Genomic DNA, 12,811 nt, shown 5'->3' on the forward strand with positions numbered 1-12,811 from the left:
CGACTAGTCAGCTCGTCTAACCGTTCGAAGCTCCGATATTTTTTGAAGTATTATCGCTATAATGTCTTTCCAATTGGAAAAATAGCTTTAGAAAGATTTTTTTAATTATGAAATTGAATACAAAGGTAAATTTGTGGGTACAAATTAAACAAAAAACATTTAATCAAATTACTGTTCTGATCACTACTGAACTTATTAAGGCTACGTATAAATTCTGTTTACTACCTACTTCATAATACTTAGCCAAACTAACCATTAATAGAAAATCTATTGTGTCGTGGACCGATCGAGCCGTTCGGGGCTCAATAGGTTAAGGCTACGTATAAATTCTGTTTACTACCTACTTCATAATACTTAGCCAAACTAACCATTACCATCATCATTATTATCATCTGTATACGCAACATTTTTAGACAATTATACCAATACCACAATTACCTTCCAGAATACCGAGTCCCCGGCACAGCAGCACCAGGCGGTGAATGCGCGTTCACCTACCGCTCAGAAGCCAAGAAGCGGGGCGAGTTCAACTCCCCGCGCTACCCCTCCAACTACCCCTCGCACACCAACTGCACGTATACGCTCGTAGCGACCCCCAATGAACAGGTCACTGTGGTGTTCGACCATTTTAAAGTGAGGGCTGATGCGTGGAACGCGACCGCTGGATTGTATGGGTGAGATTCTGAGAAATATGAGTATTTTTATAATTTTTTATCGTGAATATTTCTTGATATCTTTTGAAGTAAAACTTCTTTAGGCGCGACTAGGGAGTAACTCAGATTTTTTTTCTGACGGAAGTAACGCTGTGTAGTTTCCGCCATTTAAAAATAATAATTCTGATTGGTTGTAAGTATATGTCATATACTACACGCTTCTTGACTTATACGCCAGCTAGTGGCAAATATCATAATCAATTAGGATTATTTATTTTCAAATTTTCAAACGGATCAATTGTGAATAGCAAAGTGAATGAAAAATTCAACAGTTTTAAAAACATTATTTTAAATTGCAAAATTTTTTGAAAATCTCTAAATATAAGTACTTGTTTATTTATTACTTTTAAAATAAGTAAATTAAAAATAAATTTTCTGACAATTGCGACATTTTATAATATTCAATAACAAGGTTATATTGACATGTGCTGATCTAATTATATTGATCTATCTAGTTATATTAATGAATTTTAAATAGAATATAAAATGAAATAGTGAATATTAAATGAAATGGCAGAGTCCCAGGAACATGTTATTCTTTCATCAATAAATAATAATAAAAGAAAAAATCAAGTACCTGATAATAACTTGATCTGTAAAAAACGTAAGTGTTCATTTTTCAATAATCAAATAAAATATATTAAATTTCATTTATTAAGATAATGTTATTATAAGATAAATTTTTTATTTTAGGTAAAGAAAATGCTAAAGCTGCTGAAAAGATGAGATTATATCGTCAGCGTTTGCGAGGAAAAAAAACAGCAAACGGTTCTAATAATGCTTCTAGCTCTCCAGCAATACGTAAGTGTTAAGTCGGTAACAGCTTCAATTATCAATAATGTAATGAATCATAAACCAATGTATATATATATATATATATATATATATATATATATATATTTAATGACATACATTAATTTTTCTTGTACATACATTAATTTTAACTTTTTAAGAATAATTATCAAAAATAATAATTATTTACTTAACAGGTCAAAGGGCTCTTACAGGAGCGGAAAGATCAAAATTGTGGTATCACAGAAAGAAACTTAAGGAAATGGATTTATTAAATCCTAGTCAACAATCTAGTGAATCTCGAAACAGCGAGTCTATTATACAAAATCATGATTTACGTAATACTGAAAACACCGCGGCGACAAGTATGTATTTTTAATGTCAATTTACTTTTTATTATCGGTTAAAATAATTTAAGAATAATTTTATTATACTTTGTAATATTTTTAGGTGCAGAGACTTTAGCTCCAAATTTACATGGAGCAACAAGATTACACCAAACGCGGAATTCAGATTCAGCAGTAAATGTGCCAGCATCACTTATTACCGAAGCAAGAACTGATCCTTCGCAAGAAATCGTGAATATTCCTTATCGAGAGTTTCATTTGCATGAAAAGGCCCGAAAAATGTTTAAAAAACAATTTCTAGATGACAGTTTCGGCTTTGCGTGTTTTGTTTGTGATCGTCTTTGGTTCCAAAGTGATTTGAAAATGTTAAGTGAAAATCAAGAACACGTACTTCAGGTTAATCTTCCAAATATTGATTTTAATGGTCAAGTGACATGCAATTCTTGTCGGAATTCATTAAATTTAGGCAAAGTTCCGACTATGTGCAAATTTAATGGGTTTGCATTTCCACCTATTCCACATCATCTTCCAAAATTAGATATCGTATCTGAAAGATTAATCTCACCACGACTGTGTTTTATGCAGATCAGAAGGTTGCGTCATGTTCATGGACAATTTGGAATTTTTGGACAGATAATAAATGTCCCAGTTGATGTTAATAATATGGTGAAATTGTTACCACGTCATATCGATGACGACCATTGCATTAACGTCCACATAAAAAGAAAAATGATTCATAAGTCTAGCTTTGTTCAGGGTTTGATAAATAAAAAAAATCTCAAAGCGTGGCTCCAACATTTGATTACAACCCCTTTATATCAGACCTACGATGTAAAAATTGACGAATCTTTTTTTACTGGAGAAGATACGGCTATTAATGACATAGAACGAAACGAACTCAGTGAAGATATTCTTATTGAAGAATCTTTGATCGCGCAACAGCAAACTTTATTATGGAATGATGATAAATATTTAAGTATTGCTCCAGGAGAAAGGAATGTACCAATCAGTTTACTTTTTGATGAGCATGCTGAAGAATTATCTTTCCCGGCAATATACGTTGGTGAGTTCCGAAAATTTAAAGAAGGCTTACATGTTACTCCTTTTATGATGGCTACGAGTGAAATAAGACGATCCGATCGCAGGGCAGTCACTCCTACACACCTTCTTTACCTGGCCATGAAAATCCTGCGATTAAGAGTACGAGACAGCTTAACAGTTGCTTTTAAGCATATTGGACACAATACTAAGATTACAAGGCAACAAATAGAGTCAGAAGATTATATTAATGGCTGTATAGAAAATAATTTGGCTTTCCTTCGATGCATCCCAAATTCTGCTTGGTATTGGTCTCAACGTAAAAAAGACCTCTTCGCCATGATTCGTCAGCTAGGAAAACCTACAATATTTTTAACAATGAGTGCTAATGAAATCGGTTGGAGGTCATTACTACAAACTTTATATAAGTTAAAGAACAATGGTGCATATATATCTGAAGAAGACATTGACCTACTCAATTTTATCGAAAAAACTACACTTGTTAATGACGATGCTGTCACATGTGCAATTTATTTTAATAAATTGGTAAATGTCTTAATTAAAATACTTCAATCGAAAAAAGTGAATCCTTTTGGTAAACATTATGTTGAACATTACTTTAAAAGAATAGAATTCCAACATCGAGGAAGTCCTCATGCACACATTCTGTTGTGGCTGGCTGAAGCGCCTAGTGATCCATTAGGAGCCGATATGCAGAAAGCTATATCACTGATAGATAAATTAATCAGTGTTTCAGCTGTTGATGCATCTGGGAAAATAAAGCTCCAAACACACAAGCATACCTTCACTTGCTATAAAAGCACAGGATCCAGATCAGCTCAAAGATGTCGATTTGAGTATCCATTTATGCCTTCGCATTTAACAACAATATTAACACCTATGGAAAAGACAGAACCTGGATTTAATGAGTATAAACTTATCTACAAAAGAACAAAAGTAAACTTAGAAAACAATGACTATCCCGATTTTGAAACATTTTACAGAGAAAATGGTATTACTTCAGATGATATGTATGGCAACGTGCTAAGAGCTGGAATTAATCGACCAAGAGTGTTTTTAAAACGTGACCTCAATCAAAAATGGATTAACAATTTTAATCCATTTATTTTTAATAAATTACAATCAAACATGGATATCCAATTTATCACTGAAGAATATTCGTGTGCTACTTATGTTGCTGAATATGTCAACAAGACTAATAGAGGCATTAGTAATCTCCAACAACAAATTACCACAATTATGAATGAACATCCAGAATTTAACATTGTTGAAATTACCAGAAAAATGAGCGTCGACTTACTCAATACTGTTGAAATATCCAATCAAGAAGCTGCTTGGGTTTTATTGAGAGAGCCAATGTCAAAAGCCTCAGCTGAAATTGCTTACATTCCAACAGTTTGGCCAATCGAGCGGCAGCGTATTCGAAAAACTTATCAAGAATTGGAAAATTTAGGAATTGAAGATGACTACACTAACATTTGGAAAGAAAATTTCTTTGATAAATATGAGAAGAGGCCAGATAACTTAGAAGCTACCTCCCTTGCAGAATTTGTTGCTTCTTATACTAAAAAAGCCAATGGGGATTATTATAAACGAAAAAATTCTCGAATCATAAGGTACAGGAATTATGATATGACCAATGATATTACGGAATATAAACGAGAAATGGTCACTCTTTATTTCCCATTTCGGAGCGAAGAAAATGATATTCTCGCTGAGATGAAATTCATTAAAATTTACGATGACAATGAACAAATAATTTTGAATAAAAGAAAAATATTTGAATCTATTTTAGACATTGAAAAGACAATTGAAATATGCAAACAATTGTGTCGTGTTGATGAAGTCGACCATGATGATGCTGATGAAAATGATGTTGTTACACGCATGCCTGAAGCAGATCCGTTTTTGCAATTATACCGGGAAAATGGAGAAATGAATGATGATCTTGTTTTAGCTACTCTCAAGGCATTAGGGTCTATTGTTAAAAAAAGAGAAAATATTATGTCTAATGAACAATTCTATAATCTCATGAGAATGGCTAATGATAAACAGAAAGCAATTTTGATGCATGTCATTCATATTCTTCTATCAGCTGACAGAGATCCTCTTCAAATATTTTTCACTGGACCAGCAGGATGCGGAAAGACTTTTGTCATAAAGTTATTGATGGATATTTATAATAGGTTTTCTACTACTGATAATTATTGTAATGCTTACATTACTTGTGCATCTACTGGTAAAGCAGCTGTAGCTATAAACGGAACAACAATACATACAGCATTAAAAATTCCACTTGGATCATTTATGCCACTTCATTCGGAAGTTCTTCAACAATACAATTGTCTTTTTAAATTTGTCAAAGTTATCATCATTGATGAAATAAGTATGATTGGTGCAGAACTGTTATCAAAAATAGATTCCCGGTTAAAACAAATTACTGGGATTAATACTTGGTTTGGTGGAATAGACATGTTTTTCATCGGTGATTTACGACAACTACCGCCAGTACGAGCAACTCCAATTTATAAGCAACTCAAAAGAGGGCTTGCTGGGCCTACTCTATGGCGTAGTTTACATTTTTATGAATTGGATCAAGTCATGCGCCAAAACGACGTAATTTTCTCAACTATATTGACGAAAATTGGTAATGGTGAAATTTTAAATGAAAATGAACTTGAATTAATTGAATCACGTTTCTTTACGAAACAAGAGGCTGCTGAGTTATGTCCACATGGAATAAGACTTTTCTTAGAGAATAAACATGTTGCGGATTATAATCAATCTATTTTAAATATTGCTGAAGACAAAGTAGTATCCATAGCAACAGATATGTATATAGGTTGTCATTCAGTTGAACAAGAAGCATATGTACGCCAACAATTTCATAAAATGTCAGTTATTGATACAGGAGGATCGCCTTATGAAATCATATTAGTTCTTAACAAATTTTACATTATTACAACCAATATTGATGTATCTGATGGCTTAGCCAACGGTTGTGTTGGAAAGTTAGTGTATATTGAACGTGATGACAGTGATAACATCATACGCTTATGGCTTGAGTTTCCTGGTAAGATAGGAGAGAAAATTAGGAAAAAAGCTGCCCATCATATTCAAACTCTAAACATTAGTAGAACAGCAGTCCCAATTTTACGAAGATCGTCATCTGTACCAATGAATAGAAATAAGACAATATTTGCAAAGAGAAATCACTTTCCATTAGTATCTGCTTGTGCGCTTACAATACATAAGTCTCAAGGTGGTACTTTTGATCAAATCGTTTATGAATACAATAAAAGTCACAGTCAGCAGCTGTTATATGTAGCATTATCACGAGTAACTGATATAAATGGATTGTTCATTGTCTCAAACACCGATGACAACAAATTTTATCATGGAAGAAAGCGTCCAGGGGGAATAGTTGATTTACAGTGTGAATTTGAAAGACTTTCAAATTCTCGCCTAATAACACAACAGGATGAATTATATAACCTTGTAAATGAGAGTAACATTACACTATTTTCCTTCAACTGCCAAAGTTTACGTGCTCATGTTTCTGATCTGAATGATAAAGTATTAAAAAGGTCCACATTGCTGTTATTTTCCGAAACTTGGATGAAAAATGACGAACAAATTCTTATTGAAAATTTTTATTGCGTTACCCAATACAAACGACCCAACTCAACTGCTGGTGGAGTAGCTGTATATCATTCATCTACAGATACACTGAACAATGTAACACCAATTCAAAATATTTCACCAACTATATTATCACAAATTTCCGATGAGGTTTCACAAATTGGTGACATCGCCTTGGTTCGATGTGTTAATACGAATGACCAACCTGTGATTATCGTTGTTATTTATATTTCTACAAATACTAGCCTGACAAATATCATAAAATTTATTCATCAGCAATTACTTCACTTCACAATTGAAGGTTCTCGACTTTTAAATAGTAATTATCATGAATTACCGATGATTCTAACTGGAGATTTTAATGTTAATTTTCGCTCTCAGGAATCTCAGCCGTTAATTGATTTTTTAGAAGAAAAATTTGATTTATCTATGAATACTTCTCGACTTCATTCAACAACGCGTTTCGGTACAACGATAGATGCTGTATTTTCAAGAAAAGTAGCAAATTTAGAGAGTAAAATTTATGTTTCACATTATAGTTACCACAAACCTATAATTTCGTACGTAAGAAATTATGATGACATTCAATTACCTGTTTCGAATGAATAATATTAATATAACATTTAAATAATCTTTGTAAAGCACATGAATAATAAATATAATTAAATTATAATATAATATTTATTTATTTAAGTTAATATTTAATCATTTCAGTGATATATGTCGTCAACGCCAAAGAAGTTTTACTTCAATCGCGCGTAAAGGTTACACGCACACACTTTTTTTTTAATTAAATCGTTCTAGTAAAGCTGAATACAAAAATAAATTTGTGCAATCTGATCGCATTAAGTTTGCACCTTGCGTCGATTAGATGTACGGTATGCAAAATATGAGATTATGGCTTGTTACAAAATGTTAAGTAAAAATTTAACGAATGTTTTTAAAAAAAAATAGACGTGTGGCACTCGGGGACTGCCGCGGTAAAGCTATTGCATGCTATGCCTTCAAGCCACACCTCCACGCCCGTCGGAGTGGGGAGCGTGAGGTTTTTTCGTTACGGAATTTCTGGATTCGGTCCCCGCGCTTAAGGCCCGCGATAGAAGCTATGCAATAGCTTAAAAATTATTCCCGCACAACTTTCCAGTCTAAGTTTCCAGTGATGTATAAACTTTGGCTGCGTTTAAGACACAGAATTGTTCGTAGCATTATAATTTGTCATTCTAACTTCTAATATGTTAAACACACCATATCTAGAAGCTGCGAAATCGGCACTAAGAATCGTATAACTATACGATTTATATTGGTTTCAGCGGCGCAACATGCAGCGAGGACTGGGTGGAAGCGTGGTGGACGGGGCGCGAGGGCAGCCTCGTGCCGCTGGGCCGCTGGTGCGGGCTCGCCACGCCCGGCCCGCTGCAGTCCCCGCGCGGCGCGCTCGGCCTGCTCATCGCGCTGCACACCGACGCGGACAGCGTGGCCTCGGGGTTCAAGGCGCGATACGTGTTCGAGGTCTGTAACTTGACGGAGTGTGTTCTTTAAGGGGTCTGACTAAATTGCGCCAAATACTATTAGTTAGTCAATTTTTTTTTTCAAAAAAATCAATGTCTTCAATTAATTGATAAACTAGATAAAAGCAGCCGCAAGTTGGCTATATTGATAGCCAACTACTACTATACTTATGGTCTTATCACAAAACAGTTGAAACACAGTCTAACTTTAAACCAGTAGTATATCCATAGTTGTCTATGTGAAATACGACAAAACCAGATTAAACAGAACCCGCGCTTAAAGCTAAACCCTGTCTAAAGTTTTTTGTGGTAAGACAGTATAATATGTCTAGCTATTTTCTCATCGACATCTTAAAGTAACAATAAAATAATATAAGACTGATGAAATAAGTATAGCACTAAAGACACAATAACAATCATAATTTTCTTAACATATTGCAGCCCGCCAAGTCAATATTCGGTGACTGCGGCGGCAACGTATCGGGCTCCCCGTGGGGCGTAGTATCGTCCCCGCGGTACCCGCTGCCGTACGAAGCGCCCGCACGTGGTGCCGCCTCGCGCGTCTGCAACTGGTTCATCACGGCCAAACCGGGACGGCGGCTACTGCTCAACTTCGATCACTTCGCTGTGGAGGGACATCTAACAGGTAAGATAGAGTAAAGGACCGTGGAAGGTACCTAAGGGTACACCAAATTAATTTTAACGCTGGGCGCCCGCACGTGGTGCTGCATCGCGCGTCTGCAACTGGTTCATTACGGCGAAACCGGGCAGGCGGCTGCTGCTCAACTTCGATCACTTCGCTGTGGAGGGACATCTAACAGGTAAGATAGAGTAAAGGACCGTGGAAGGTACCTAAGGGTACACCAAATTAATTTTAACGCTGGGCGCCCGCACGTGGTGCTGCATCGCGCGTCTGCAACTGGTTCATTACGGCGAAACCGGGCAGGCGGCTGCTGCTCAACTTCGATCATTTCGCTGTGGAGGGACATCTTACGGGTAAGATAGAGTAAAGGACCTTTGATGGTACCTTGGGGTACCCCAAATATATTCGACTATATTATTATTATGGATATAAATATAACTTAGAAAGAAAAGTCACAGTTTTGATAATTTTAATTTTCAGAATGACTGAATTGAAAAAAAAATTAATTCCGAAACATTTTCTACAGATATCATATTATGTTGATTGTTGTTATAATATTAGCGTTGCCACCGTTGTGAAAGCTTTGTCGAAAGTGTTTTGAAAGCATTTAATTTGTTTTTACCAGATTATGAATATTTTTTTATACTTTTATTAAACATACAAAGCACAAACTTGAAATTCAATTCCCCAGAGCGCGGTTGCCCGGCAGCGGTTCTACGCCTGTGGTACGAGAGCCCGGGCCCACCACTCGAGCTGTGCGGTGAAAAGGCGCCCGGTGATCGCTGGCAGTACCTCTCCTCGTCTAACTCCATCAGATTGTCGTGAGTTTTACATTTGCCCAACTTTTTAGGTATAGGGATATTATTTTTGTAGAAGTTTGAATATAATTCAAATCTGTTTGGCACGTTCTGGTGAAATATAAACGTGAGTGATGGATGCTATTGTTGGTCGTATGTTTCCAATTTTACTATATTATATATATTTTATGAAAACAACTTTATCTCAATAATAATTTTACTAACATAACGATTAAAATAAAATCAATTTCACATATTATTTAACCTTAGGTATTGGTGTAATAAAGTTTACAATCAATCATTTTGTAAGCTCTATTGAAGTCAAACTTCTTTAGGCGTATTGAGAGTAAGATTTACAGGCGTCATAGCAATACCGTCACGTGTTGGAGTAAGGCGGCGATTTTATTATCTTTGAATCTTGCGAAAGAAGTTTCACTTCAAACACGAGTTCTTGGCACATATGGTCTTTTTTGAAATATTAATACAAGTTTTGGTCTCCAAAATTAATATATACGTCTACAAAATTTATTTTATTACTTTTTTTGAGAAATAAATGTCTCAAACCATAACTACAGGTTCATAATAGCGGACAAGTCTGTGGGCGCGGGGGGCTGGCACGCGGTGTGGACCGAGGTGACGGTGGGCGTGGGCGAGAGCTGCCCCGACGCGTGCGGCGGCGCCTGCCTGCCGCCCGCCGCGCTCTGCTCCGCGCTGCCGCACTGCGCCGGCATGCCCAAGTCGCCACGATGTTAGTATACACACACACACACACACGCGAGTCTTCATGATGGTAGTATACACCATACACACATATACACAAGTCTTTATCATCTTTATGATAATAGTATACCCAAACACACACGTGTACACAAGTCGCCATGATGTTAGTATACACCGCACACATAAGTCATCGAGATGTTGAGATATACCACACACACAAACACACGTACATACACATATTATACAAGTCGCCACGATGTTAGTATACACACAAAAACACGTAAACATGGCGTGCAGATAGTAGTATACACACATAAACAGGCTCGAAGGCATTAGGTATACACCGCACAAAAAATTTGCGAAAATACAGAACAGTGCCAATATAAGTATACCTACACTACGACTACAAATATACTAAGTAATATGATCAAATGACAATAGAATCCCAGTAGCAATGTTTATAACATGTTATTATGATTTGTACCCTAATGTTTGAGTTACCACGTTACTGTGGTTTGTCCACCACAGTTACAGCTTGTACCCAAACATTAGGGTACAAACTGTAATAATAATTTAATACAAGAAACACGCATAAGAATAGTTTTTAGTTTCAATGGAACCTTAAAAAACATAGATACTGTAGATGTGATATGCACACTTTACTCTTTAAAATTATCCTATAATATGACACCTATACAATATAGCAGTGAAGTGTATAAAATTTCGACATACAAAAACAACCCAATACAATTCACAGAATTATATTAATCGTTACTTTGCTTTGTATGTCTTTCACATACAAAGTTGGATTTAAAACACGCATTTGAAATCGGAAATCGTAAGGAAAAAAACTCGTCATAGCTACGACGAGCTATGATATCTAAGTATTTTTCTGTATTGTTACACTACAAAACTAATATCGAAGTCCCGTTAAACTACAACACAGTATGCCTATCTCATGATATTATGTTTCCAATATGGAAAGTTTCTGTACTTACGTAAATCTTCGTTTTAATGCAAATATGAACATAAAATTAATTTTGGCAATATTGCTACTTCACTTAAAAATCGCTTTGCAAAAATAGCTTTTTCAGCACTAAGCTTTCACAACGATACTTCGGAGGAATCAAATATTTCTTGCTTAAGCAAAAACAAATTGTACAGATGCATTATTACTAAAAGCATCACAATTGCATAAACACCAGCCAATAAAATATTTGCACCTGATTATCTAGACATCACTATTACATAAAAAATACATGTTTCGATATTTACTAATCTTTAGGTATAAGAAATTTTACAATATGTTTATATATAAATATACTGTAATGTTGAACGTTGTTATCGTAAATTTGATTAAATGATCTCATATGAAATTGTGTACATGTAAGTAAAAATAGCATTTGAATAAGTACAATCTTGTAAATTATATTACACGTCGAGTGCCAAATTTTTGAATAAAATCAATTTATTAGTAAGAACGTTTTGCCAGAACAAATTGTCCCTTTTATACAAGTTGTGAATTAAAATAATCCCTTTTAGAAGCCCAAATGTTATATTTTTGTTATAAATTGTTTTCCATACTAGTAGAGCTAGGGTATTTGTTTTTAGTTATATTGAATTGTAGCTAATAATTTTACCCACTTAAATTGGTACAAATAACAATAAGTTAATTTTTATTTACATATAAGTTCCCTGCAACCTAAAACAGTAGAACATCAATTCCCACTTATCTACGTAATGTTGGTATGAACTATGTATAAGTGTATTTTAAACTATCGGCACTATTTGTATGTGTATTTTTGGCTGTTTAAAAGGATGATAAAATATATACGTTTAATAATTAAAATACATATTATGTAGCTAAAACCGGAAGCAAGCAGTACGACCATTTCCACATTTTAAATTAACGGACCTAAACACAATTTGGAAGAAAAGTAAAGACACAACTTCCCACAAATTATATATCTATAAACGACTGCTTGCTTCCATTTTGTTCTATCTCATGTAAGATGTAATGTATCTAACTGTAGAACTGTTAAAACATTATTTAAATAACACTAAATAACGTTATATTCACTTACTCTTTCTTCTCAGTATTGACGGTTCAATGCAATCTTTGTCTCAAAGGATTTACAAAGTATTATTAAGGTGGTAGGTATTAGAATTTTACATTAAAACATATTATTAATTGTTGGTGAAATAGTACAATATATTGACGTTGTTGCAAGAATATGGACCTTTTTATTTATATGCGATAAATGCCCCTTATTATTTAAATTTTTCATGTAAATCCATATTACATTCATAATTTTTGCTAATCTTTTGTAGTTTTATAAATGTTTTATTCTTTTCTTATTAAATACTGTGATGACTCAGAAAAGGATACGTCTTACCCGGGCCAGGGCTTGTACAATGTGAAAACTGTATGTTCGTTTCAAAGCCGCCATTTATAACTTTAATTCTGTTTACGTAAGTTTTTTTTTCACACACAAAGAATAGCAAAATCAAATTATTCAATATAGCACACAATCTTATAATCTCTCAATAAATAGTTTTATATTTTTTGCAACGACATAAACCAATTGGG

The 12,811-nt window shown here is 34.6% G+C and overlaps 2 protein-coding genes across 2 annotated transcripts in view; both read left to right on the top strand.

The window, feature by feature from the left end:
• The window catches only part of LOC149488612 (cubilin), a 78,336-nt gene that overhangs the window by 63,939 nt on the left and 1,586 nt on the right, over positions 1–12,811 (top strand). Inside the window, exons 13-17 of the mRNA XM_089695113.1 lie at positions 446–674; positions 7,864–8,062; positions 8,503–8,707; positions 9,396–9,525; positions 10,077–10,249. Of these exons, the coding sequence (XP_089551239.1) occupies positions 446–674; positions 7,864–8,062; positions 8,503–8,707; positions 9,396–9,525; positions 10,077–10,249 (936 nt within the window). The remainder of the gene's footprint in view (positions 1–445; positions 675–7,863; positions 8,063–8,502; positions 8,708–9,395; positions 9,526–10,076; positions 10,250–12,811) is intronic.
• LOC149488613 (uncharacterized) lies at positions 2,131–7,338 on the top strand. Its single transcript, XM_089695745.1, has one exon. It carries the CDS (start codon positions 2,132–2,134, stop codon positions 7,160–7,162), a length of 5,031 nt encoding a protein of 1,676 aa, XP_089551871.1. The 5' UTR covers position 2,131; the 3' UTR covers positions 7,163–7,338.

This window comes from Colias philodice, chromosome 5 (genome assembly GCF_061535455.1).
Source record: "Colias philodice isolate Cphi_HAF_F1 chromosome 5, ilColPhil1 Martin Lab GWU primary, whole genome shotgun sequence".
Lineage (NCBI taxonomy): Eukaryota > Metazoa > Arthropoda > Insecta > Lepidoptera > Pieridae > Colias > Colias philodice.